Source organism: Artemia franciscana, chromosome 9 (genome assembly GCF_032884065.1).
Source record: "Artemia franciscana chromosome 9, ASM3288406v1, whole genome shotgun sequence".
In the NCBI taxonomy this organism is placed as follows: Eukaryota; Metazoa; Arthropoda; class Branchiopoda; order Anostraca; family Artemiidae; genus Artemia; species Artemia franciscana.
This window is the reverse complement of record NC_088871.1, coordinates 15,305,360-15,331,565: the sequence shown is the minus strand read 5'-3', so window position 1 is coordinate 15,331,565 and position 26,206 is coordinate 15,305,360. Positions and strand designations below refer to the sequence as shown.

General features: G+C 35.7%; 1 protein-coding gene across 9 annotated transcripts in view; it reads right to left on the bottom strand.

Annotated features, from left to right (window-relative positions):
- Positions 1–26,206, bottom strand: part of LOC136031047 (membrane-associated guanylate kinase, WW and PDZ domain-containing protein 1-like) — a 163,310-nt gene that overhangs the window by 84,432 nt on the left and 52,672 nt on the right. For all 9 annotated transcript variants that reach the window (XR_010618417.1, XM_065710250.1, XM_065710247.1 and 6 more), the window contains 2 exons: positions 25,709–25,900; positions 14,116–14,254 (listed from right to left, as the gene is read on the bottom strand). Coding sequence is in view for 8 of the 9 variants with exons in the window: in XM_065710250.1 (XP_065566322.1) it covers positions 14,116–14,254; positions 25,709–25,900 (331 nt within the window). In the remaining variant the exon portion in view is untranslated. The remainder of the gene's footprint in view (positions 1–14,115; positions 14,255–25,708; positions 25,901–26,206) is intronic.

Genomic DNA, 26,206 nt, shown 5'->3' with positions numbered 1-26,206 from the left:
GAAAACTTGGAACAATATCTTATATAATCTAGTTGGTATTATAAAGCTATCCGTAACTTTTCAGTATTAAAATACCATAGGTGACACTAATTATTACGTAAGTACCTCATTGTTTTACGTTATCGTTTGTACTCGTTGCGTAAACACTTAATTCTAGGTTACAGTGAGTATGGGTAGGCTACACCAACTAGCAAAAGTTACAAACCCCTCTTCACTGAAGATGATTGTAGCCTAAGAGACTATTATTGCTTAGAAGTCCCCTGCATGTCTTGTCACTGCAACCAAACTGGTCTTACCATCAAATACACCGGAAACAAATAATAGGTACACCAACTAGCCAAAGTTGCAAACCCCTTATTGCCGAAGATGATTATGGTCTAACAGCCGACTGTTGCCTATTTTTGGTTTCAGTGTGTACCCTACTATTGAAGTTGTCAACCCATTGAAACTTTCAAACTAGTATATCCCATGGCGGAATTTTTGTACCAAAAAATGGATGACATGTACTTTGATCAGCTCATCAAGAGCTATCGATTGCCGTCGAAAAAAATTCTATCTCTCAGTTCAAAAGTTGATTCTTTTTTGTCGTAGGCCAACTTTTTAACGTCACCACTTAGAATGGAGCAAAGGATAAGCTCCAATTTCTTTAGCAATGAGAGAACTTTTAAAGTTTAACAGGTACTTCTGATAACATTTATCTACCCCAATCCCAAGTCCGAAAAAACAAATGATAAACCCAGCCGAAATCACGACAGCACTTTCGGACCCGTGGGAAAATGTCGCTTTTTTGCTTCTGTAAATTTTTCTATTTATCACTCAAAAAAGATATATTGGCTGTGGGGCCGGGTAACTGCCGCATATATTTAACACTTATAGATTTTAGTCCATCTTCAATTCGAAAGTGGTGCCTGCCTGCTTGCCTTCTAGAACGGAGCCTTTCCACTCGAAAGCAGAAACATGGTTTGATGAAACGAAAGCTTGGCTGCAAAACTTGAGATACTCCTCTCTGACATGGGCTATATAACTCCAGTTCACTTCGCCCACCATAGGCTCTGGCTCGTGGACAAGCAAAAACCACCCTTTTTGGCCCCAGGCAAGAGTTCTGTGGAGCTTTCCAAAATCTAATGTCATATTCATCACTCCGGCCTGAGGTCCACACTTTCCGTAAAAACCGCACATGTTTGACCCTAACCAGTTTCCAGGAATAAGCGGAGATCGGCGGCATAGAAAAAAAAACGGGACAAAACCAAAGTGTTGCTCTCGCAACACAATAACAAGGGACAGGATGTCACTTTAAGGATCCTGAAAGGGCTGAAAATGAAATTTACGGAAGTTATTAGTATGCTTGGAAAGATCATGAAAAGACACATCGAGTGGTGTGTCCCTTTTCTATAAGGCAAATTAATGAGAAAAAACTATAAAGTTGCCGAAGTGGTCAGAAATTCGGGAGAATTGTAGGATTTTGGGGGCCCGAAGCCCTCCCTACGGACATCCCTGATCTAAAGTGCAAGTTCTTGTTCAAAACGATAACTGGAAAAAATATCGTCAAATATTCTAATGACTACCACTTATTCCAGATTGGTTTCCCACTTATTCCACCACTAATGACTACCACTTATTCCAGAGTGGTTTCCCAGATTTCGTTTAACACTACCAGGTGTTTCGAGTAAGGAAACATTTTTGATCAGATTAAAATTTTCTGGATTAAAAATAACTAAGTGTTCTAAAGTTATTTTCGTAAATAAAGACAATGAGTGTTTCCAAACAGAAATGTCTTTAAATTCCTTTCTTGTGTTTTTACTAATAGAGGGGTTTCTGGAATAGCAAATGTTAGCCGTTCGGATAATTTTGCATAACCATCACCATTCAAGGTTACTGAGAAACTTATGTCTCTGAGAAATACGATAAGAAGTTACTAAAACATATACAAGTTTCACTGTAAAACGTTACAAAAATACCTGAGCAATAATGGATTGGTATATATAGAAATTGTCCATATTGGTCAGTCATATGGGGAAATACAATGAGTTGATTTTTAGGCAGCACTGAAGCCTAGCTCCAAGATGCAATGACAACCATCCTAAAATGCCACATATAATTGAAAGAGTCAGAAAAAAGATATGCCTTTTCATCAATAATGCTCCCCAAAAAACATAAGTGTATTCAAACCTTGAAATAAATTAGAGCTGGAATTCAACCAAGACAAACTTTGAAATCCAATATCTGGATGGAAACAGATTAAGTCAGAAAACTTTACGGCAAAGTCATACAAACTCAAAACCTTGCCCTAATTCTTCTAACTTTTAAGGGCCGCATACTCCCCCCCCCCTCAAGAGACGAAAAGGGCAATTTTAAAATTTCCCACAGTATCCTATAAAACTTGTTCAATTACAAGGAAACAGAACACCTGAAGTATTCCCGAAGAACATTTTAGGAAGCTGCTTGACTTAGGCCTAATTGCTTTTATTTTGAGCCTTATGTGCTTGTAATCTTTTTAAGAACAGTTTTTCATAAAAATATTTCAAACTTGATTTACTCCTTTTTTCAATACCAACAATTATTTCTTGTAAAGTTTTACATTATTTGCATTGGAAATTCATATTAATCAGTCGTCGCGATTTTGAATAAATAATGAAAGCCTTTGATCCTGTGAAACTCCCATTTTGAGATGTTTCTTATATAGCATGTATTCATCTGGTTTTTGGCAACCAGAGTCCACATCCGTCTAACTTCAGTTTACTTCAAAACTGAATACCTATAACGTTTTTTGGGAGCATTTCTAGACAAGGATAATTCTTGTTTAATGCAGACCCAAACTGTGTAGCACTTAAGCGGGGTTGGCGTTTGAAACTTCAGAATTAATCCCCAAAAGGGAATCAAAAGGTCAACCCAATGGTGACCCCAAAGGGGGAATGTGCGTCCTAAAATTTAAGTAATTATATTCTACCTATGATATATTAACATTAAAAGAACAACTTGCTGGGGTCAATGCGTCATTGCCGAGTCAGTGGACAAGACACGTGAATTGTTATAATAAAAACGAAGCAATCAATTCATTAGCTGATTGATAATTCGCCAAAATTTTAATTGAAAACAAGTAAAACCATTAAATTCATCATCCAACCCCACGAAACTTTAGTAGAGGCTGGGGGAACCCCACAGGCGTATCTTCTTCCCCGGGGAAGCAGTTGTGCATGGTAAATATCGACCTTTCGACTATCCAAACTTCTCACAACCCCACCTTCCATACAGGCATAATTTTTACCAATATTGAAGTATGGCAACAAAATGTCATTTATCACCATGGAATTAAAAGTTTATGAAACCAATATTTATTTAAAAAAAAAAAAAACAGAAAATAAAAAACAAAGGATGCTGTCGGAGCCATTAATAGCACACTACTTGGGTTGGAGGTGCATAGTGAAAAATGGTTGTGCCTAATTCAAAGCGGATAGAATAAAACGTGCAAAATATTGTTGCAAATGGGGGAAAATATAACCCTTTCCGAGCAAAGAAAAAACTTTTCCCAGCACAAAAATGGCAATATTGTTTATTTTTACAAGATGAAAAAACATGGAAAATTTATTCGTTTAAAAGAGGATATGTGTATATATTTTTTTTCTGATATTTTTTTTACATTTGATATTTTTGATATTTGGCATTATGACATTTTGTTTGACATTACTATTCTTTATTATTATAAAGAACAATCATAAATTTAGAATAAATCACACAAAAGAATATCAAAAAAGGGCAATACTTGTCTTTTTTTTACCAGGTGAAAAAATACGGAAAATTTATTCGCTTAAAAGAGGATATGTGTTTTTTTCTGACATTATAATTGTTTTATTATCATACAGAACAATCATAAATCTATCCATATATATAAAAATGTAGTGTCCGTCCGTCCGTCTATCTGTTACACTATCTTTACCGTTACACCGTTACACGTTATTACCGTTATTACCGTTACACGGGCTCAAAAAATTGAGGCTCTTTTTAAATTTTATTAAATTGTTTAAAATGTAAAAACTGGTGATTGCACAAATATTTCAATATATTTTGACAATGGATTAAAGCAATTCGAAAACCTTAAAACAGAAAACCAAAAGTTTGAAGTTTAGTAGAAATTGTTGAAGTTTAGAATGCTTGGTGCTCAAAGAAAATTTGTCAAAGTGTCAACTAACGTCAAAAAGAAATTATTATTAAATTGCTTAAAATGTAAAAAACTGGTGATTGCACAAATATTTCAATATATTTTGAAAATGGATTAAAGCAATTCGAAAACCTTAAAACAGAAAACCAAAAGTTTGATGTTTAGTCTATATATCTATATATATATAAATAAATTGTCTGTCCGTTACGCCAGATTATATCTATCTATATATATAAAAATAAGTTGTCTGTCTGTGTGTCTGTCTGTCAGGTGACGTCATGTTTCTGTGTCGACTGACGTCATGAAGTTAGTTGTCGTCATTTTTGCTATGACGGTGACGTCATTAAAGATATTTAATCATGAAGTTAGTTGTCGTCATTTTTGCTATGACGGTGACGTCATTAAAGATATTTAAGACATATATGTTCACGTAGAAATCTATTAATGTTTAAGTTTAAAATGACTGATGAACTTACAATGACAAAAGCCGATGAAGATGCTCAAAGAGTCTATGCCAAAAAACTTGCTGCTGATAGAGAAAGTCAGAAAAGAAAGCGTGCCGAGGAATCAAAAGAACAGCAAGGAAACAGGCTTGAGGCTGATAGAGAAAGAAAGAACAGAAAGCGTGCCGAGGAATCAAAAGAACAGCAAGGAAACAGGCTTGAGGCTGATAGAGAAAGAAAGAAAAGAAAGCGTGCCGAGGAACTACCAGAGCAACGCGAAAGCAGACTTGCTGCTAAAAGAGAAAGTGAAAAAAGAAGGCGTGCCGAGGAATCACACGAACAGCAAGAAATCAGGCTTGCTGCTGATAGAAAAAGTAAGAAAAGAAAGCGTGCCGAGGAATCACAAGAACAGCAAGAAATCAGGCTTGCTGCTGATAGAGAAAGTAAGAAAAGAAAGCGTGCCGAGGAATCAGAGCAACCTGAAAGTTATCGCCTGGCATTCAGGTACAGCCCAGTCGATGATTATAGCTTGAGTAGATGTGTTCAAATCGGGACAATGTCTAAAATTTGTCCCTATTGCAAGGCCTTGAAATTCAATGGTGAAACAATGGGAATGTGTTGCGCCTCAGGAAAAGTTAAACTTCCTCTATTGGCTGCACCACCAGAGCCATTGAAGACTTTCCTTACTGGAACTACGTCAGAATCTAAGCGTTTTTTGTCAAAAATCAGAAAATACAACTCATGTTTCCAAATGACGTCGTTTGGAGCCCAAATCGAAAATCCAGATCAATTTATGTCTACTTTCAAAGTAAAAGGGCAAATTTATCATAGAGCAGGGTCCCTTCTACCATTCTCAGGCGAGAATCATAAATTTTTACAATTGTACTTCATCAGTGATAGAAATTCTGAATTGAATGCACGTTGCGAAATTTCTCCCAACGTTGAAAGGACAATCGTTTCCCAATTGCAACATCTTTTCCACGAAAATAATAATTTAGTGCGTCTGTTCAAAACAGCCATCGATTTGATGCCTACTGATACGCATAAAATTGTTATTTCCGCTGACAAAACGCCTCCTGGCCAACATGTGCGTAGATTCAATGCTCCAACTATCGACGAAGTGGCAATCGTTATGGTCGGTGATCAGTTTTTACCTCGAGATATTATTCTTCATAAGCGAAACGCTCAGTTGTTAAGAATTGCTGAAACTCATCGATGCTACGATGCCCTACAATATCCTATCATTTTTTGGGATGGAGCCGACGGCTATCACTTTAATATTAAATTGATGAATCCAGCCACTAACAAAGAAATGAATAAGAAATGCAGTGCAATGCATTATTATTCCTATAGACTAATGATTCGGCAGGATGAAGAAAATTATATTTTAAAATTGCCGTGAATTGTTTCACCAATTTGTCGTTGATATGTATGCTAAAATTGAATCAGAACGTTTGCTATATATCCGCCTGAATCAGACCAAGCTCCGCCCTGAACAATACATTCATTTGCGAGATGCAGTTATAAATGACGGTATTACCACAAACGTTGGAAGATTAACAATTTTACCTTCGTCATATGCTGGCAGTCCCCGTCATATGCATGAATATGCTCAAGATGCTATTGCGTATGTTCGTCTCTATGGTCGTCCAGATTTATTTATTACATTTACATGTAATCAATCTTGGGACGAGATACTGCAGCTTTTACTTCAAGGACAATCGGCGGTTCATAGGCATGACATTACGGCCCGTGTCTTCCGGCAAAAGTTGAAATCACTGATAAACTACATAGTAAAACTTGAAGTGTTTGGGTCAGTGCGATGCTGGATGTACTCAGTGGAATGGCAAAAACGAGGCCACACGCACATATACTACTCTGGCTACATAAAAAAATTACTTCGAACGAAATTGATGATGTGATTTCCGCTGAAATACCTGATAAAAATGTCGATAAGGGGTTACATGATATTATTGTAAAAAATATGATACATGGACCTTGCGGTGCACTGAACGAAAATTCACCATGCATGGCCAAAGGAAGGTGCACAAAGCAATATCCTCGACTTTTAGTATTCACCATCAACAAAGCACCGGGACACAAATGACGACCGGGACACAGGGGATATAAATGACGACCAGGACACTCAAAGAGAAATTACAGACCGGGACACCGGAACACAAATGACGACCGGGACACCAGGACACAGGGAATATAAATGACGACCGGGACACTCAAAGAGAAATTACAGACTGGGACACCGGGACACAGGGAAACAACAACAACGGGGACGCCGGGGGGCACAGGGGGATATATAAATGACGACGGGGACACAGGGAATGTTCGATTAGCAATCACCATCAACAAAGCTCAAGGGCAATCATTAGAATAATGAGGTATAGATCTGAATACAGATTATTTTTCCTATAGACAATTATATGTTTCATGTTCAAGAGTCGGTAAACCTGACAATCTATTTATATACACAGACAATGGGACAGCCAAGAATGTTGTATATTCGCAAGTTTTACGTAGTTAAAAATATATGTATATATATATCTATATTCACAGGTGGGACACAGGGACAAAACTACAATGGCGCGTAACTAATATGGCACGTAACGACTTACGCGCGCGGGGGGGCTTGGGGGGTGGGCGCGAAGTGCCCCCATCAACTAGGTGTTGGGGTGGCGCGAAGCGCCATCCCAACAGCTAGTCTATATCTATATATATAAAAATAAGTTGTCTGTGTGTGGATCTGTGGATCAGGTGACGTCATGTTTGTTCGCATATGACGTCTGAATTATTTCACACTAATACAAAAGAAGAAAAAAACTAAAAAAGGTAAAAACTACAAAAAAAAACTAAAAAGAAAAAAAAACTAAAAAAGCTAAAAAACTAAAAAAAACTAGAAAAAGGTAAAAATCTAATAACTAAAAAAAACTGAAAAAAAATAAAAAAAGGCAAAAACTACAAAAAAAATAAAAACTAATAAAAAAACTAAAAAAAGGTAAAAAACTAAAAAAAACTAAAAAAGAAAAAAACTAAAAAAAAGGAAAAACTGAAAAATAAAAGAGAAAAAGAAAACCAAAAAAATATGAATAAATATATATAAAAATAAGTTGTTTGTGGGTTATGTCTGTCTGTCTGTCTGTCGAGTGACGTCGTGTTTGTCCGCATATGACGTCTGAATTATTTCACACTAATACAAAAGAAGAAAAAAAAACTAAAAAAGGTAAAAACTACAAAAAAAACTAAAAAAGAAAAAAAACTAAAAAAGCTAAAAAACTAAAAAAACTAAAAAAAAGGTAAAAAACTAAAAACTAAAAAAAACTGAAAAAACTAAAAAACGGCAAAAACTAAAAAAAAACTAAAAACTAATAAAAAAACTAAAAAAGCTAAAAAACTAAAAAAACTAAAAAAAACTAAAAAAAGGTAAAAAACAAAAAAAAAACTAAAAACTAAAAAAGAAAAAACTAAAAACAAGGAAAAAACTGAAAAATAAGAGAAAAAGAAAACTAAAAAAATATTAATAAATATAAAAAATATAAATATAAATATAATATAAATTATCAACAAAGCACCGAGACGCAAATGACGACCGGGACACAGGGAGTATAAATGACGACCAGGACATAAGTAAAAAAAAAAACTAAAAAAAACTAAAAAAATGGTAAAAACTACAAAAAAACTAAAAACTAATAAAAAAACTAAAAAATCTAAAAATCTAAATAAACTAAAAAAGAAAAAAAAGAAAAAAGGAAAAAAATAAAGGAGAAAAACAAAACTAAAAAACGAATGTATATACAGACCGGGACACCGGGATACAAATGACGACCGGGACACAGGGAATATAAATGACGACCGGGACACAGGGACACAACTACAATGGGGACGCCGGGGGGCACAGGGGGATATAAATGACGACCGGGACACCGGGACACAAGGAATATAAATGACGCCCGGGACACTCAAAGAGAAATCACAGACTGAAACACCGGGACACAAATGACGACCGGGACACAGGGAATATAAATGACGACCGGGACATAGGGACATAACTACAAAGGGGACGCCGGGGTGCACAGGGGGATATATAAATGACGATGGCGACTCAGGGAATGGTCGATTAGCAATCACCATCAACAAAGCTCAAGGGCAATCATTAGAATCATGAGGTATAGATCTGAATACGGATTGTTTTCCCATGGACCATTATATGTTGCATGTTCAAGAGTCGGTAAACCTGACAATCTATTTATATGCACAGACAATGGGACAGCAAAGAATGTTGTATATTCGCAAGTTTTACGTAGTTAAAAACATATATATATATATATATATATATATATATATATATATATATATATATATATATATATATATATATATATATATATATATATATATATATATATATATATATATATATATATATATATATATAACTATCTATATTCACAGGTGGGACATAGGGACACAACTACAATGACGCGTAACTAATATGGCGCGTAACGACTTACGCGCGCGGGGGGGGCTTGGGGGGGCGCGAAGCGCCCCCATCAACTAGGTGTTGGGGTGGCGCGAAGCGCCACCCCAACAGCTAGTCTATATATATATATAAATTTAGTGTCTGTCAGTTACACTATCACCGTTAGACGTTATTACCGTTACACGAGCTCAGAAAATTGAGGCTCTTTCTAAATTTTATTAAATTGCTTAAAATATAAAAAACTAGTGATTGCACAAGTATGTCAATATATTTTGACAATGGATTTAAGCAATTCGAAAACCTTAAAACAGAAAACCAAAAGTTTCAAGTTAAGTAGAAATAGTTGAAGTTTAGAATGCTTGCTGCTCAAAGAAAATTTGTCAAAGTGCCAATTAACGTCAAAAAGAAATTATTATTAAATTGCTTAAAATGTAAAAAACTGGTGATTGCACAAATTTTTCTATACACTTTGACAATGGATTAAAGCAATTCGAAAACCATAAAACAGAAAACTAAACCAATTTACGTCATCAATTCGATCCAAAAATGACATAGCGTTGCCGGGACCCAGAACACAAGGGACAATGAGAATCCACATATAGAAGCCTGCCGGGTGCCATGCTGGGGCCCGCGGGGACCGGTGGCAAAGCCGCCGGGACCCAGCACTGTCTGTGGTTAGAACACAAGGGACAATGAGAATCCATATATAGAAGTATGCCGCGTGCCATGCTTGGGCCCGGCGACGAAGCCGCCGGGACCCAGCACTGTCTGCGGTTAGAACACAAGGGACAATGAGAATCCATATATAGAAGCCTGCCGCGTGCCATGCTGGGGCCCGCGGGGACCAGTGGCAAAGCCGCCGGGACCCAGCACTGTCTGCGGTTGGAACACAAGGGACAATATGAATCCATATACAGAAGCCTGCCGCGTGCCATGCTTGGGGCCGGTTGCGAAGCCGCCGGGACCCAGCACTGTCTACGGTTAGAACACAAGGGACAATGAGAATCCATTAATAGAAGCCTGCCGCGTGCCATGCTGGGGCCCGCGGGGACCGGTGGCAAAGCCGCTGGGACCCAGCACTGTCTGTGGTTAGAACACAAGGGGCAACAAGAATCCATATATAGAAGCCTGCCACGTGCCATGATGGGGCCCGGCGGCGAAGCCGCCGGGACCAAGCTAGTTTAGAATTGAAACGTGCAAAATATTGTAGCAAATGGGGGAAAATATGACCATTTCTTGGAAAAAAACTTTTCCCAGCATGATGTCAAATTAGAAAAATTCTTCAGGCATCCATGCAAACGCGATGCGTGGTCAGAACTTATTTCCAACATTGGTTGTGCTTCGTATAATAATACGATGAATCACAATACGTTTGAAGTACAAAATCAAGCCTTAAAGAGTATAGAAAAAACACAAAATGATAAAGCCAATAAAACTAAGTACTTCCTTACTTTAACTGCGAATCATAAAAATACATAAATTATGAAATTCTTCTGGCTGCCAGTTCACAAGATAATAACAATAAATTACTAAGTCTTTTCATTCAAAGCATCTGCATTTTCTCTTGACTAGCAATAAACTAGGCATGATGAGGGCGTATCTGATAAACCACCAGCATTTAAAATGGCAAGACAAAAATGGCAAACCCTCAGAAAGTGAATATATTACGTGTATTTTTTTGCAATCTTGACCTAAATATCTTAATAGACGAATAGAGTTTAGTCGTCCAAACCCAAGCACATTTCCAAAAAGCTTTGAGCGGCTGAATTTTGAAGCTACTAGAGTCGTTTTCTATTAACCTCATACAAAGAAAATGTCGAAACAAAAATAAAAAATGTGTTCTAACAGAAATGTTTTCTATCCGAAAACTAAAAACAATTGGGACAAATAAAAGTTGAGTAAGAATAAATCATTTTATTAGACAACGATAATCCACAAAAAAATCCTGGATATTTCGGTCACATGTACAGTAACCGTCATCAGTATTTCTGCTGATGACGGTCATTGTACACATGACCGAGATATCTAGTAATTTCTTTGTGAATCGTCACTGTCTAATAAAAGGATTTATCCCTACTCGAACTTTCATTTATCGGCATGGAAAGAAAGTGTGGTCTTCAAAATTACCTAAAAACAATTGGGATTGAAAAATTAGTGCTTCATCTGTATTTCTACATAAGTTACTTCTATTACGCTTAGGAAAAAAATTCTGATTAAAAACAGAACACGAAAACCATCAGAAACTGAATGTATTAAGTGTATTTGTGCACTCTTAACCTAAATATCTAAACAGCAAGTAGAGCTAGCCTTCCCAAAGCTAAATACATGCCCAGGAAAAAAACTAGAGCAATTGAAGCTTGAAGATACAAGAATCGCTTTCCAATAAACTTGTTAAGAGAAAACATCAGAGCAAAAACTGAAGAGGTTGTGACCAAAAAAAAGTGGCTGAAAAATTTGTGCTCGGTTAGTATTTCTGCTCTAACTACTTTAATTACACTTTAGAGAAATTTTTGGACAAAACAAAACTGTGCCTCATAGTCAAGCCCTTAGGAGCCGAATGTATTACGCCTATTTCTCGCAATCTTGACTGAATTAACTCAACATATGAATATAGTTTGTGCGTCCAAAATTAAATTATATTTCCAAAAGCCTTTTCCCTGAGCCCATACGAAAAAACAAAACTTTATATTTATCGAAAACCTTTTTAGCAAACCTCTTTCAAACCCCTACGGTAAGGTTCTCTGATATGCTAAATCTGATGGTGTGATTTTCATTAAGATCAGTTGATACTTTGGGGGTGTTTCCTCCCTTTTTTTAAAAATTGGGCTAACTTTTTCAGGATAGTGACTTTTGATGTGTAACATTAAACTTGACGAATTCTATATATTTTAAATAAGCATCAAAATTCTATTCTCTTGAGGTATTTATTATTACCAGGACTCTGTTTCTTAGAGTTTCTGTAACTTTCGAGCCGCATTACTCCTTACTTACAGTTCGTTCCCACGAACTGTTTGATTGTAACTACCATGAAAGACGCAATATTAAATTTTAAGTTTCATCCAATTGTGAAAAAGAAGTTTACATCACATACAACTTCCTTCTTAAGAGCAGGTCGTTCATTATTCCCAGTACGAAGAAAAAAAAAAGACTCATTCAGCCTCTGACGTAGCTAATCTGTTTTATTAATAAATTTGATGTTTAAATATCAAATATAAAGTCAGCTTCCAGCTATATTCAATAAACAAGTTTTTGGAATAATAGAGGATACAGTAATTTTTAACATCATATATTGCTTTGAACTTTAGTTGCAAATAGCTTTCTAAACAAAATGGTCGTGTACAAATCAGCAGGATTTACAAAGCCAGTTAAGCCAGTTATACAGTTGCGGGTACAAAGCCAGTTAAGCGCCGTACGAATAGATTCATAAACTCTTTCGTGCCATATTTTGCAAGCAAATTTAAGAAAGAGTCGAACTTTAGCGTAAAGAGCGGGGCGTTGAGGAGGGAACAGCCCCTTTCATATATGGAGTAATGTAAAAAATAGTAAATAGTAAAATAAAATATAGTAAATAGTAAAAAATAAAGCTGTGAGAAAGAATCAAACTTTAGCGTAAAGAGCGAGGCGTCGAGGAGTGGACAGCCCCTTTCATATACGGAATAATTTATGTTTGTTTTAAGTTTTAATGTCGCTTTCAAAAACTAGTTGCAAACAGCTTTCTAAACAAAATGGTCATTCAATTCATCCACATTTCCTGCATACCATACGGTCAATTAACCGCAAACTGCTCATAATGCTTTAATTCATATTAGAAAATAATTAGACTTCAATGATCTTCAAACAAGATTTATATGCATTTTTATATCAGACCTATTTTGAGAAGTTTGACAAAACGTTTTTTTTTTTTTTTTTTTTTTTCATTTTAACGGAACTTATTTCGACTATGTCACCAACTGAATGGAGTAGAGGTGTATAGATTCCTAGCCGGAATGGGAACAGAATTGAAACAATTTAAGATAAATTCTGTAATTTGAGTTAAGTGATTTTCCAACAGAATTGTTCAAAATACTTCAAGTTGCGCCTAAGAATTTCCTTTCAAAGCCTCTTAAAATTTGGGACGAGTAGTCTCATGAACGGAAGAGGGATTAGGCATATAAGTTTGAAAAAAAAGCTTAGAATCTATCTTCACTCTAACAAAGCCAAGCTTTATAAACAAGATTAAAAAAGAATTAATTGATTTAAATTTCTAGTCCCACCCCCCTCCTCGCGCACATCCGTTTTACCCTATCACGGTATAACGAAGAAGTGTTGTGGGTAAAAAAAAAATAATAATAATAATAATATTGAAGTAAGCGGTAGGCCTATATAAATATTTAGTTTCCCATGGAACGAAGATTAATCAGGACAGCAATATACAGCCTTGAAATGGCTTCGTGTTTAAAAACCAAAGACAAGAAATATTCTAGATGGAAACCTTAGCAATAACCCTGAAAGTGTTTTACAGAAGGAAATCTAATAATGTACTTTAGTCAAGACCAAGCTTTTTTTCTGCCTTCGTCACCAAACTCTTATTGCCTTTATAAGACTGTTCTTTGGACAAAAAGAATTAAAAAAAAAAAAAATCGATGTTGACTTGAGCTTTATTAGCAGCAGCCTAGACATGGCATACACTCGATTAAACAACTTAAAATTCAGAATGTTTCCACCCTTTCTAACCCTCTTTTTGGATTGATCTGTGGTCGGACGAGAGGTCTTTTTTTTTATAAATAATATCGATTTTGTATCACCTCAAAAATCTTTCAATATTTTTTGAGTATTTCTTTTGAATTGGCCCTTAATATAACGTCTTAACTCGTGCCTTCACACAGATGCAAAGAATGGAAAGAATTCTTCCTTGAGGGTTGGCTGAGGACCCTCCAACCATAGCAGGATTTTTGCAAAGATAATTCGTTAAAGTCGTTAAAAATAGCATGTCTTCAACAAAACAAAATTAACAGCGGGACCGTAACAAAAAATGAGTTACTCACTCAATAAAATACACTTCTCCTCTTTCGGTGTAGGCCTTCTCCCAATTGGGTGGCAGTGGACCCAATTCCTCTTCGGTGGGCTGAATATGACTGGAATCATGTCTATATGAAGGTGCCTCCCCAGGTGACCTCGAACGAGCTAAAACAAAGAAATTCGTAAAAGACAAAATCTCTTTCGTTTTTGGTGAAAGATACCTGACAGCATACACTTGTGACAGGAAATCAACATGATAAAAAGGACAAAAACTCTCATGCAGAAACCCACAGCCTCCATTTTCCTTCTCACCAATGATAACAATAAAAACATTTTACTTGACTAGGGCCACACAAAGGAATTGTCCGGCCTGTAATATGTCCGCTGTTCAGGTGCCACCACGGAGAAATAATTTACGTGTAAAAAGCGTTTGGACACGGAAAGTTTTCTTAATATTTATTGGTTTAAAATTAGACATAGCAACAACAAGTAAGCACAACAACCGATAAGACAGGCAGGGTTATGAGGTGGCAAATAGACACATTTTATATCAAAAGAACATGTTCCCGTGCGCCCAGACACAATGACATTGTGTCTCGCATTGACAAAAAGTTGGCACCCATGGCAGAATTCTTTGAATTCCCTTTCTGATATGGACTTAACAATTAGTGTCGATTGGATTGATTGACTCAGAAAATATGGCACTTGACGTCATAAAAATAAACCTATAGACATAAAGCCCACTTTTTTTTAGCATGGATGAATACGACAGTATTCCTCCTTTACTCTGTAGTACCACTTGAAAAATGACCCTCTATTTTGCTTCTGATATGAAATTAAAACTATCTGTGGGGGATGAAAAAGACAGCTTTTTGTTTGTTTATTCTTTTTCTTTTTCTTCATCCAAAGCTTTACCTGTTTTATTTATCTAGTTCCTATTATTTTTAAGGACCCTGAAAGTAATTAACAACTCAAAGATGAATTAAAGAAGCGAAATTTGTTCAATTTATTTGGAAGTACCATAACAAAATAATTTACTTGAGACAAAAAAAAGCTTGCGACAACAACCAAAATTTTTGGCTACTTTTATAAACTATAAATATAAATGATTTATCCGAAAATCTCCTGGTTAACAAGCAGTTTTGTTTTTACTGCCAAGAATTAAGCTACAAAGTCTATTTCTAAGACTAGCTTACAGACTTTAATGACACCTACAAATCTTATGAGAAAAAAAAAGTTGAAATACCACCCATTACAGGTATTACGAAATACCAAAATAAAAGCACACTAAAGAATGTCATCCCAGTCCATCAACAATAGATAAAATGGTCAAATCGACATCGGATTATTTCTCCTAACATGAAATACTAAGCTGTCGTACCAAATTCCCACAGTTAAGTTGCGCAAAATTCATGGTTGGTGCTGATAGTGAAAATACTTCCAACCCCCTCTCTCCCTCTATATTTATCTGAAAACTCATTACAGAAGTGTTTTTTGCGGGGGGACATAGGGGGCACTTTACCTGGGCAGAGAAATTTCAGGGGTGCAAAATCTCAAATAAACAATCTAACGATTATAATTACTCTGTAATTTTTGAAATTTGTGGGAGACAAGGGAGTGCTAATGAAGATTTTGCCCTAAGCACAAGAGGCTAGAACAGCCACTGGCTCACTGAAAGCTAGAAGATTTGAGCATATTTATTTTTGAGGCTTTCAAAAACCAGCGTTGTCATATCGAATTCTAGCATTTCATAAGTCGTTGGTAATTTCAAGTTTGTCGTTGTAATTTCATGAAAACTGTATAAGTGGAATAATTCTTCCCATATTAGATTTCGGTAGGAATTTCAGCTTAGTAAACCATTTCATTCCAGCCATCATTGTGACAAGAACGTTAATCTGATCAAGAAACTCATCAACCATTGCATAGGGAAAAGGCCACTGAGCACGTATAACACATGTGGTTATTACCGTTATCGGAGGGGGATTTGAAAACCAGGATTGGTACCATAAATTGTTTCTTTCAAGCAATTGTGAATTAGACAGATAGAGATCAAGCATAAACTTGGCAGAAACAAAGAACAAGAAAGGCAGTCTTTAGCCCGTTTCGAGACGTAATTCTAAAGTAGCAAAATATATAAGTTAGATGACGCCGGAAGGGAATCCGAAGAGTCCCATAGGGCGGCAATGTTTTTGAAGAAGAAGATATAGAAACAGGACAATGAGGGAGTCACCAGTCGCTTCGCATTATTTAACAAAAAACACTAGAGCAATTGAATAGAAACCCAGACATGAGCCCCCATGAGTAACTTTTCAACCTAAAGAGGGCGATAATGTTAAAGTCTCGTCTAAAATACCATGAAACTAGATATCAATTTGTAGAATACCCCACAGTAAAACCCAAGCAGAAAACGATAATTTGTTGCTTATATTTGTTTAGTCAAGGAAAAGAAATGAAGATTGAATTTATTCGCTTGCCAACCCAAGGAATCGGTTATTTGACAGATTAAGAGGTTAATTAGGTTCACCAAACGGTTTGAGTGCTTGATCACGCCGGTGCAACCCGGAAACATAAAAGGCAGGGTCTGGGAGAATAAAGTAGTGAGAGGCTTAGACTCAAAATGTCATTCTATGCGGTGATGCTCAAAGCCTTCACATTATTTCTGCGAAAGTACAAAAGGATTCTTAGCTTATATTTTAAATGAAAGATTATAAAACTTTCAAGGGCTTAAAAACATAACTAATTTTAAAATTAAGGAACCTACTGCCTTTATTTGGGAAGCACAGTACATATTAAGAACAATATATGGCAATAATAAAAAAAACAATACATCAGAACTTATTTGCCGCATTACCCAATGATAGGAATTGAGACTAAACAGAAAAGAATTTCCGCAATTTAGACTAATCTGATAAACACTATTCATTATTTTATAGGCCCATTAATATTAGACACAAAATCAAAGCAAAATCACTTATTACTGGAATTTTAGAAAAATCACCAGATACTGGGTTAGGAGGGCTTCAACAACAGAATTATTAGTACAAGGAACACCTGGAGGCCAAAAAGTGTCTGAAAATTGATAGTCCTTTTTTCTAAAACCCATTAATGCCTTTAAGGATTTTCTAAATTAAACTGTGCCTACCTATGATAAAACATCCTACATGACATTTAACGAGATTAATTGTTTATCTTGTGATTATAGCTTAACGAAATTATAAGTATTATAGCAAGAATACAGGAATCGAAAACTACTAGTACCAATGACAGTATTAGCGCCCGGCAACTTAAAAAAAAAACAGAAGATTCCAAATAAAATTGGTTAACTGGTATAATCAGTATACATAGTTATAAAATGAAGCAGAAATTCGTCTGCAAGTAATATTGAATCTGCAGCTTTTTTAAAGAGTTATTTCGAGTCAACATCTAGCCGGCACAAAGTAAGCCTATGTTAGTTTAGGATAATGTTGGCAGGATAAGTAGACTACATGACTAACCAGGTAGGCCTACTGGTGAAAGAATTATGCCTCCTATACCCTATATTGTATTTTAAAGTACCTGAAAGGGAAGACATGCATCAGTTTGGGGTAGAATAAAAAGAAAAAAATCTTAAAACGTCAGATGACGTTGGTGATTTCTCTTTTCAATACTAGCCCCAATATCCATTCTTCCAAACTTATGAAGTTAGATTAACAATGTCCAGATTTTTAAGCCGAAAACAACTGCAAAATTGGATATAAGCCGATGGGAGTAGCCTGAACATGGGTCAACAAGACAAGTCTACCGTTAAGAGCTCAACATTTATTCATTGAAACGCATTGAAACCAGATTAGCTTTTGTTAACATAATGCTCCATGTGCTACCCCAAATCCACTCGCCGTATCGAAAAACATTTCAATTACACAAAGATGTTCCGCAAAGACTGATAATGACAAGACTTCAGGTACCTAAAATGGACGGCACTTCGATCCGAAAACCCCCTCAATTGTAAACGTTTCTCTCCTTCCCTTGATCTATTTCTTGCTTAAGTTGGAGAACAATGCAATGCGTCTGCAATTTGCAACAATGCAGTACAGTCAGGGAAAATCTTGAAGCAGCATAGCCCATAATTAGTCCTTCCAAGACATTTTGTAATAAGAAATAAAACAATTTCTTAAATTTATCACTCGAATTTCAGTAAATTTGTCTAAATTATATTTCTAGCTTTTCAATAAGATCTCACAAAATTCAGAAGCCTTGGTAGTTTTCCATCTTCAAGTAAATTTAGCAAATCGCGTTTTTAAAACCCAAGCCTATTTTCCAGACGAAAAAGAAAGAGTGTAAAATTGTTAAACACTTCAAATGTCAAAGACAATTTAAATAGTTTCTAAAAGCTATATAACAGCTTAAAAATATATATTTTATCTCCGAATGTAGTAAAAGACCAAAAATTTCTGCTAGTTGGAAAATGGAAAGATTTCTGACTAAAAATAAAAGAGGGGGACAGTCAAGACATAGAAAGTTGTCACTGAATCATAATAAACTTTATCATGACTGTCTCATGCTGTTATATTAGTCTTTCAATTTGTCAGGATAGTAGACGCAAAAAAATGCTAATTAGCGTATTAAGAGATTGGCTTAGTCTAATTACAATCTTTTTTAATATTCAAATTTTTTTTTTGTCTTTGGTAAATCTTTTAGGACGGAAAAGTCAATCTTTTCACATTTTATTCTAACAGTTTATACTTTATACTAGCAAATTTCACTTCTAAAACTTGTAGGTAGACCACGTCTACCTCTTCTTAAAACAATCAATAGCCACTATATTACCTGCATATGATTAATGCATATAACACCGTTTTTGCTTTTTAACTAAGCAAAATTCAACAGTCAATAATCGAGGCCACCTTCACTTTTTCTAGAAATAAAAAGAACATTGTTCTTTAAATTTTCTCAATTTTCAATAATTGAAGATTGCATTATACAATTTACTTTTCAAAATGACCGAAACTACTTTCACAGGGGAGGTGGTGATGTCGGAGGGGGGTATGTGTATCTAAATATACTTAAGTTGAAAAAACATAAAAAAGAAACCTAACGAAAACCTAAACTCTCGAGTTCAAAAACTGAAGTGCCAAGGACATCAAAGCAAAAACATTCTTTCCCGTGAACCCTCCTTAGGTCTAATCACATCTGAAAACAAGTTTTCCTAGTATATTTTCGTTGATTCCAAAAAGTGGAGAATTAGGGCAATACCAGATTATCGTCAGTATTGTCATATTGCACCGTAAACATAAACAACTAATTAGTAAAATTTGAAAAAGCTTTTCGTCACAGCATTTCGTGTGTTTTTAGCTCATGTTTGCTGATTTTTCATCCATGTTTTTTTTTTTTTTCAAATTTGGTACCTCTTATAATCAAAACTGCATATCTGTGCAGAGCGGTGTGCTTAATTAAAAAACTGAATTCCTGATATTTCCTAATTTTTAAAGATAAATATGACTGTGCAAATTTTCATTTGATTGAGTCAAACAACCGAATTGGGTGTTTTAACTACAACAGCGGTTTTCCACCACCGTATGTTTTCCGCCACCCAGGAAATCTTGCATCATCAATAGTAATAGTTGGGTCATAAGACAGGTTAGGTTAGTCTATATCTATGTCTATATCTGTGTCTATGTCTATTTCTATCTCTATGTCTATTCTGACCTACCTGAATTAAAAGGTGGCGGAAAACTGCCGTGACGTTAAAACACTGCTACCAAATGACCAGATTTTATTTCGACTGTCCTTAAACTTAGCTTAAACTCGTTATAATTAGGTGCCATATTTGGAAAATCGTTATTCTCGATATAATGCTTATCCTGACATGCTCCACTTGGAATTAGGAAGTAATATAATACTATTTATATTGACATATTCGAAAGACTGCACTGTCGCACTTAATTTATTGTAATAGCTTTTGGACTGTAGAGAATAAATGAACAAGCCATTGTACACAATTATCTTCTAGAATGTATTCTATCGATATACCAAGAAAGAACTCAAAACCAGCAGGTAGCCTATGGACATCAACACTTACATCTAAAAATAGATCATAACAATTACACGAATTACGCATCGTTTTCATGCCCGATGACGGAGAATACAAATTTTAACATAATATTTCCCTTGAAATTTTCATAATTATTCCTGAAATATTTTCCCTACTTAAAAAAAAATTCCAAGCTTCTTCATGCGCCGTTATTCTGAGGCCAGTTAGTCCTGGGCGATTTTTGATATCGATGTTGATATATCGATACATCAGACCAAATATCGATATCGCATAAAAAACGTAAATATCGTTATCAAAACCAATATTTTTAGGGGTATCTATCCCCCTAAATTCCCCGCGTAAAGTCCACCAAATAAAAATTCTGGAAACTTTCTGCATACATCTTCGAGATTCTTTGCAGGTCTGAATTATTCGTCTATAATCGATTTTATTTATCCTCATCTTACATCTTGGCCTACCCTGGCACCTTTCTGACAAGAATTCACTTCCGGCTACCAAAAGTCAGATAAGTGTGAATTATTTCCAAATCAGAACAAAAGTTCACAACGAATGAAATTATAATGAAAAGTTAGGATTTTGAATGCTATCAAAGCCAAATTAACCCATCAGACAGGATGACAGGGTGAAGCCTCTACTAATATGTTTTTCTGGTGCTCAATCCTAATGAGATATACCCAGGTATGATAAAAATATAATACCTTAGAAACAAATTTGGGCAATATATTTACACATCAAGGGGGGAGGGGATAAAGTACAGCAGGTCTACATGCCTAATGTCATAGGAAAAATTATTTTGCATATAATGTAGTAAGAATTGTTTCTAGCTTCACACTGTCGAAACCCTTTACCCCCATCCCAAGCCCTAATATGCATGTATATATATATATATATATATATATATATATATATATATATATATATATATATATATATATATATATATATATATATATATATATATATATGGTGCTTGTATGAAACACCCCCTACCCCACGTTGTTGATTCATTTACGCATTGCAGAACCGGTTTTTTGTTAGTCTCTTTCATCTTAGCGTGAGACAAGACAAAGAGAAGTGACGGAATAAATGGAAAATGTATAATTTGCGATATATATATATATATATATATATATATATATATATATATATATATATATATATATATATATATATATATATATATATATATATATATATATTGCCTGACTCAGAAGAACCAAGTGCAAAACAACCAAGAATTGGCTCAATTTTACAGACGAAGTCACCCTAAAAACAGTGAAATTAAACAAGCTGGTTGTGAAATATATTGCGAGAGATATGCAACCCCTCTCTGTCGTATCCAATCCTGGGTTTATTAATCTGATGCAGGGTCTTGACCCCAAGTATACTCTGCCATCCTTAGCTAAACTGACGAGAGATCCTCTACCAGAAGTATATACAGTGGAGAAAAAAAACTGGAAGAGGCTCTAAAAAAAAAGTACGATATATTTCCCTTACCACAGATATATGGACCTCCCGGGCAACTGAGGGTTTCTTGGCTCTTACTGCCGAAGAAAGGCATGCTGCTGATGCTATTAAGGCTCACCATATGAAAATTTCCACTGAGTGGGGGATCAAGGAAAAGGCTGTTGCTGCAGTAACTGATAATGTAGCAAATGTAGTTCTGGCCATAAAGGATGCTGCATCAAAGCAGGTACACATGTTTCGTCCTTCGCACATACTCTAAATTTGATTCTAGGGAGTGCTCTTAAAGATACTGCCGGATTGTTGCCTCTTGTCCAAAAGGCCAGCTTTTTCAGACGTAGTGTTGCAGCTACCGATAAGTAGCGCCAGATTCAAATCACTATTGACAATATTTGCACCAAAAAACTAAAACCTGATGGGACAAATAGATGAAATTCACTTCTCATTATGTTGCGTAGTCTACAAGATTTGAAAGAGCCAGTAACAAGTTCGGTTGCACTTCTCGGTAGAGTGGACCTCATACTCACTGATAGTGAGTGGGGTGTTATTTCAAACGTGATTCCGGTCCTTACACCCTTTGATGAGACAACTATTGAGCTCTCTCCTGAAAGCTATCCCTCCATCTCGAAAGTCCTGCCTTTGTCTAAGATTTTGAGACACACATTGTTCAAATAGATTTGGTGGATTCTCAGATGTGGCTCATAAACTTCGAAAGAATTTATTGAATAAAATGCAATGTAGATTTATAAGCCTTGATCAGGTCACACTCATTACAGTTGCCACATATGGACCCACGTTTCAAGAAAATGTATATTTCACCTTATGATCTTCTCCAAGTTGAGAGCAAAATTGCAAACGAGATAAATTTGACCTTGCCTGCTGCTGAATCTCGATCAGAAGATTCAAGTACCATTGCAGTCCCTGCGATGCAGCTATATCAGAATCAAGCCAGTTTGTGGGGTTCACACGACGAGGTCGTTATTGTCAATGCAAGACATGCTTCGACAGCAGCCGAATATATCATGGCTCTACAAAATTTCAATAGGGAGCCAATAGTTTCAAGAAAAACTGATCCACTCAACTGGTGGAAGTCTCGTGTTATGGAGTCCCATAACCTGTACGAAGTTGCAAAGAAATTCATGTCTGTGCCTGCTACCTGCGTCCTTTCAGAAAGTGTTTTCCAATGCTGGTCAGATAATCACTGAACGGCGGAACCGACTCTCAGGGAAAAACATTTACATGCTTTTGAAAAGCCAGTAGTTTATTTTTCTATTTTCCTGGGCCCAAATAATACCAAACGGGTGTTTTTATTATATTCATTTATGTCATCGAATTTTATTTTTATTGTTTGATTTTATATTATTTGAATTTTGAAAAAAAAATTATACGAAATACCCCTTATTTACCTAGCATTATTGAACTTTGGCAAATCCGTAAAGCAAACAAGAGCTAAGAGCTCATATGGCACTTGTGACGAGGCCGGAAGAGGCAAGAGCTCTTATGGCATGAGCTCTAGCAAAATTCTAAGAATCAATAGATTGCTTTAAAAGGAAAATCAGAAGATTAATGCCGGTCAAGATTTAAAATAAGAGCTCTGAGTCACGAGGTCCTTCTAAATATCAAAATTCATTAAGATCCGATCACCCACTCGTAAGTTAAAAATACCTCATTTTTTCTAATTTATCCTCTCCCTTCTGCCCCCCATGGTCAAATCGGGGGAAGCGACTTTATCAAGTCAATTTGTGCAGGTCCCTGACAAGCCTACCAATTGTCATCGTCCTAGCAGGCCCAGAAGCACTGGACCCCCCCCCCCTAACGCCAAAGAACTGGATCCCCCTAACTCCTCCAAAGAGAGTGGATCCAGTCCGGTTACGTCAATCACTTATCTAGGACTTGTGCTTATTTTCCCACCAATTTTCGTCCCGATCCCTCTACTTTAATCGTTTTCTAAGATTTTAGGTTTCCCCTCCAACTCCCCCCAGTGTCACCGGATCCGGTCAAGATTTAAAATGAAAGCTCTGAGACACGATATCCTTCTAAATATCAAATTTCATTAAGGTCAGATCGCCCGTTCGTACGTTAAAAATACCTCATATTTTCTAATTTTTTTAGAATTAACCGTCCCCCCTCTTCCCCCGCAGATGGTCGAATCTGGGAAACGGTCCCTGATACGAATGCCAAATTTCATCGTCCTAGCTTATCTGGAAGTACCTAAACTAGCAGAACCGGGACAGACAGACAGACAGACAGAATTTGCGATCGCTATATGTCGCTTGGTTAATGCCAAGTGCCATAAAAACTGATCCGAAATATCGACATCAACATATGAAATATAAAAAAGTAAAAATATCAATATATCGATTAATCAAATTATCGACCAACACTAATCCCAGAAGTTTATTTTTTAACCAGCTTTTAAGCTTTAGGAAAATGCTTGGTTTTTGTCATTGTTATTTCTGTTTCGTATTAGAAATTCAAAAGTATCTCATCAATATTGTAATAATTAAACCATGTAAAATTTTAGCTAAGTTTACTCTTTTACTTAGATTAACCAAATATTAAAAAAAAAATTATGCCAAAAATCTTGTTTTGCATATTGAGCACAATTTTACACAAAGTAGTAAAAAAAAGATTCCATTAGCACAATCTTTGATTGATAAATCCCTACAAAAAAATTTACAGTGTAGATTAAAATTTAAAATTTACAGTATATCTTAAAATGTATCGTCAGATGTCAAAAATATTATATGCCACGAAGTCATCAATTCAAAATGACCCTCATGATCAAGAGAGTCAGGAAAATAGAGATAGAAAATAGTTCAGATTCTCGCTAGTCTTAGCATTTTATTTTATTATTCTATTCTAAAATTAGATCAAGTTTAACGGTGAAATCTGACCACGAAATTTTATCACAGCTTTATTCTTTTTTCTATTGCTATGGTTAATAGCCACAAGCGAACGCAGAATTTTTTGGAGTGGCATAACAATATAATATTGGAGGACATTTGTTTACAGAGTTAAGTAGCTAAATCCAATGCACAGATTTTTCTAAGGCAAGTTTTTCTCCACTGTTAAGAGAAAATAGAAGGAGCTTCTTTTTTTTTCTTTTATTTAAGACGAACAAATGGAGGCGGCTCTCATTTGGAGGAAAATTAAAAAGCATAACTTAATCCGTAGCTAATGGTGAGATGTTAGTTAGACAAATAGGCTAAAAACAAATGACATTGGCGCAAAATATTCATGTAAAACAATTCATACACAACACAAACTAGATCCGTAATAAAGAAGCCTCACACACTTATGTTACAGTACATATTGTGGACCTTCAATTCAAAGCAAAACCCATGATATGTTTTAACCGTAAAGTAAATCCGCACATTAATACCTTACAAACAAAATGTTGGTGAGGGAATTAGTAATATTGACATTCAAATGAATAAAAATTTGTTAGAAGTCATATCAGAAAGTGTCGAATGTGAGGAGAAAAAGCCCCCCCCCCAATCATCACCACTGCATCACCAACCATAACAGCTTTCGTGGGTCTAAAGGTTTTGGCTTCAGCTCCCGGGATGACCTTAAACCCCTGGAGCAATCAGCTGAGAGTCCATTGGATTTAAAATAAAAAAGCGCTCTGTGCCATTCACACCTCATCTGGAAGGCTCTGTTTAAATAAGAACGAGAGAAATTCCAAATTGCAATCATGTCAGAGAATTAACCTACAACTTAAAAGGAAGAACAAGAGATTAACCAAAATCTAAATGCTTTTGAGATATTAAATCTTAATAAAAAGGACAAATAAAGATTCTTTCTAAAAAGTGGAATCGCTCTTTCGAACTTTAGTTTGATTTCATAATTAGATTTATCATCAAGATGCTAGAGTTGTCTTTTCCAGTGAATATCTGAACGAAAGCTTTACGAACAAAATAAATTTTATTTTTATATCTTCAAATACGCTAACGAGGTAAAAACTAAAAAAAAAATACATTTCACAGGAAAGGAGCACAGGAGAGGAAAAATCGGAGCAGGGCTGAACTCGACTTCAGAACAATTTCGCTATATTTCCGGTTTTTGCATATACGAGACCCATTTGATGACGTTAGCATTAAGATTTTAAAAATACTTACTGCTGAGGGTATCATCGTGAATGGGTATCTGTGCCTGATGTTCGTCTAAATGATCAGTCATTGAATGTTTTGACATCCTGTTTTGGTATTCAATTCGGCCAACATCCGATCTACTTTCACGCTTGATTCGATCGCCAATATTTAAGCCTTCACTTCTTGCGCGTTCAGACCTATCCAAACCATAATAGTTCCCTGAAAAAGCACAAAGGATAAAACAAAGTCCCTTCTTAACAGTACCCTCTCTTCAAAAAATGTTCTGTTCGCTGTCGAAAAAGAAAAACTCCGAATACCAATAGAGTTTAGCACTTTAAGATTGATTAATAGTTTATCCATTGATAAATAGTTTGGAAACAGAACCACTGATATATTGAATAATCGATGCGGCACTTCTTATCCCTTGCGACGCTTCTAATTTTCTTCGTTAAAAAAATTGTGCCGAATATTTATTGGATGCTGGTACCCTCTGCAGGCTATTAAACTTGCGTTTGCGAGTCTAAA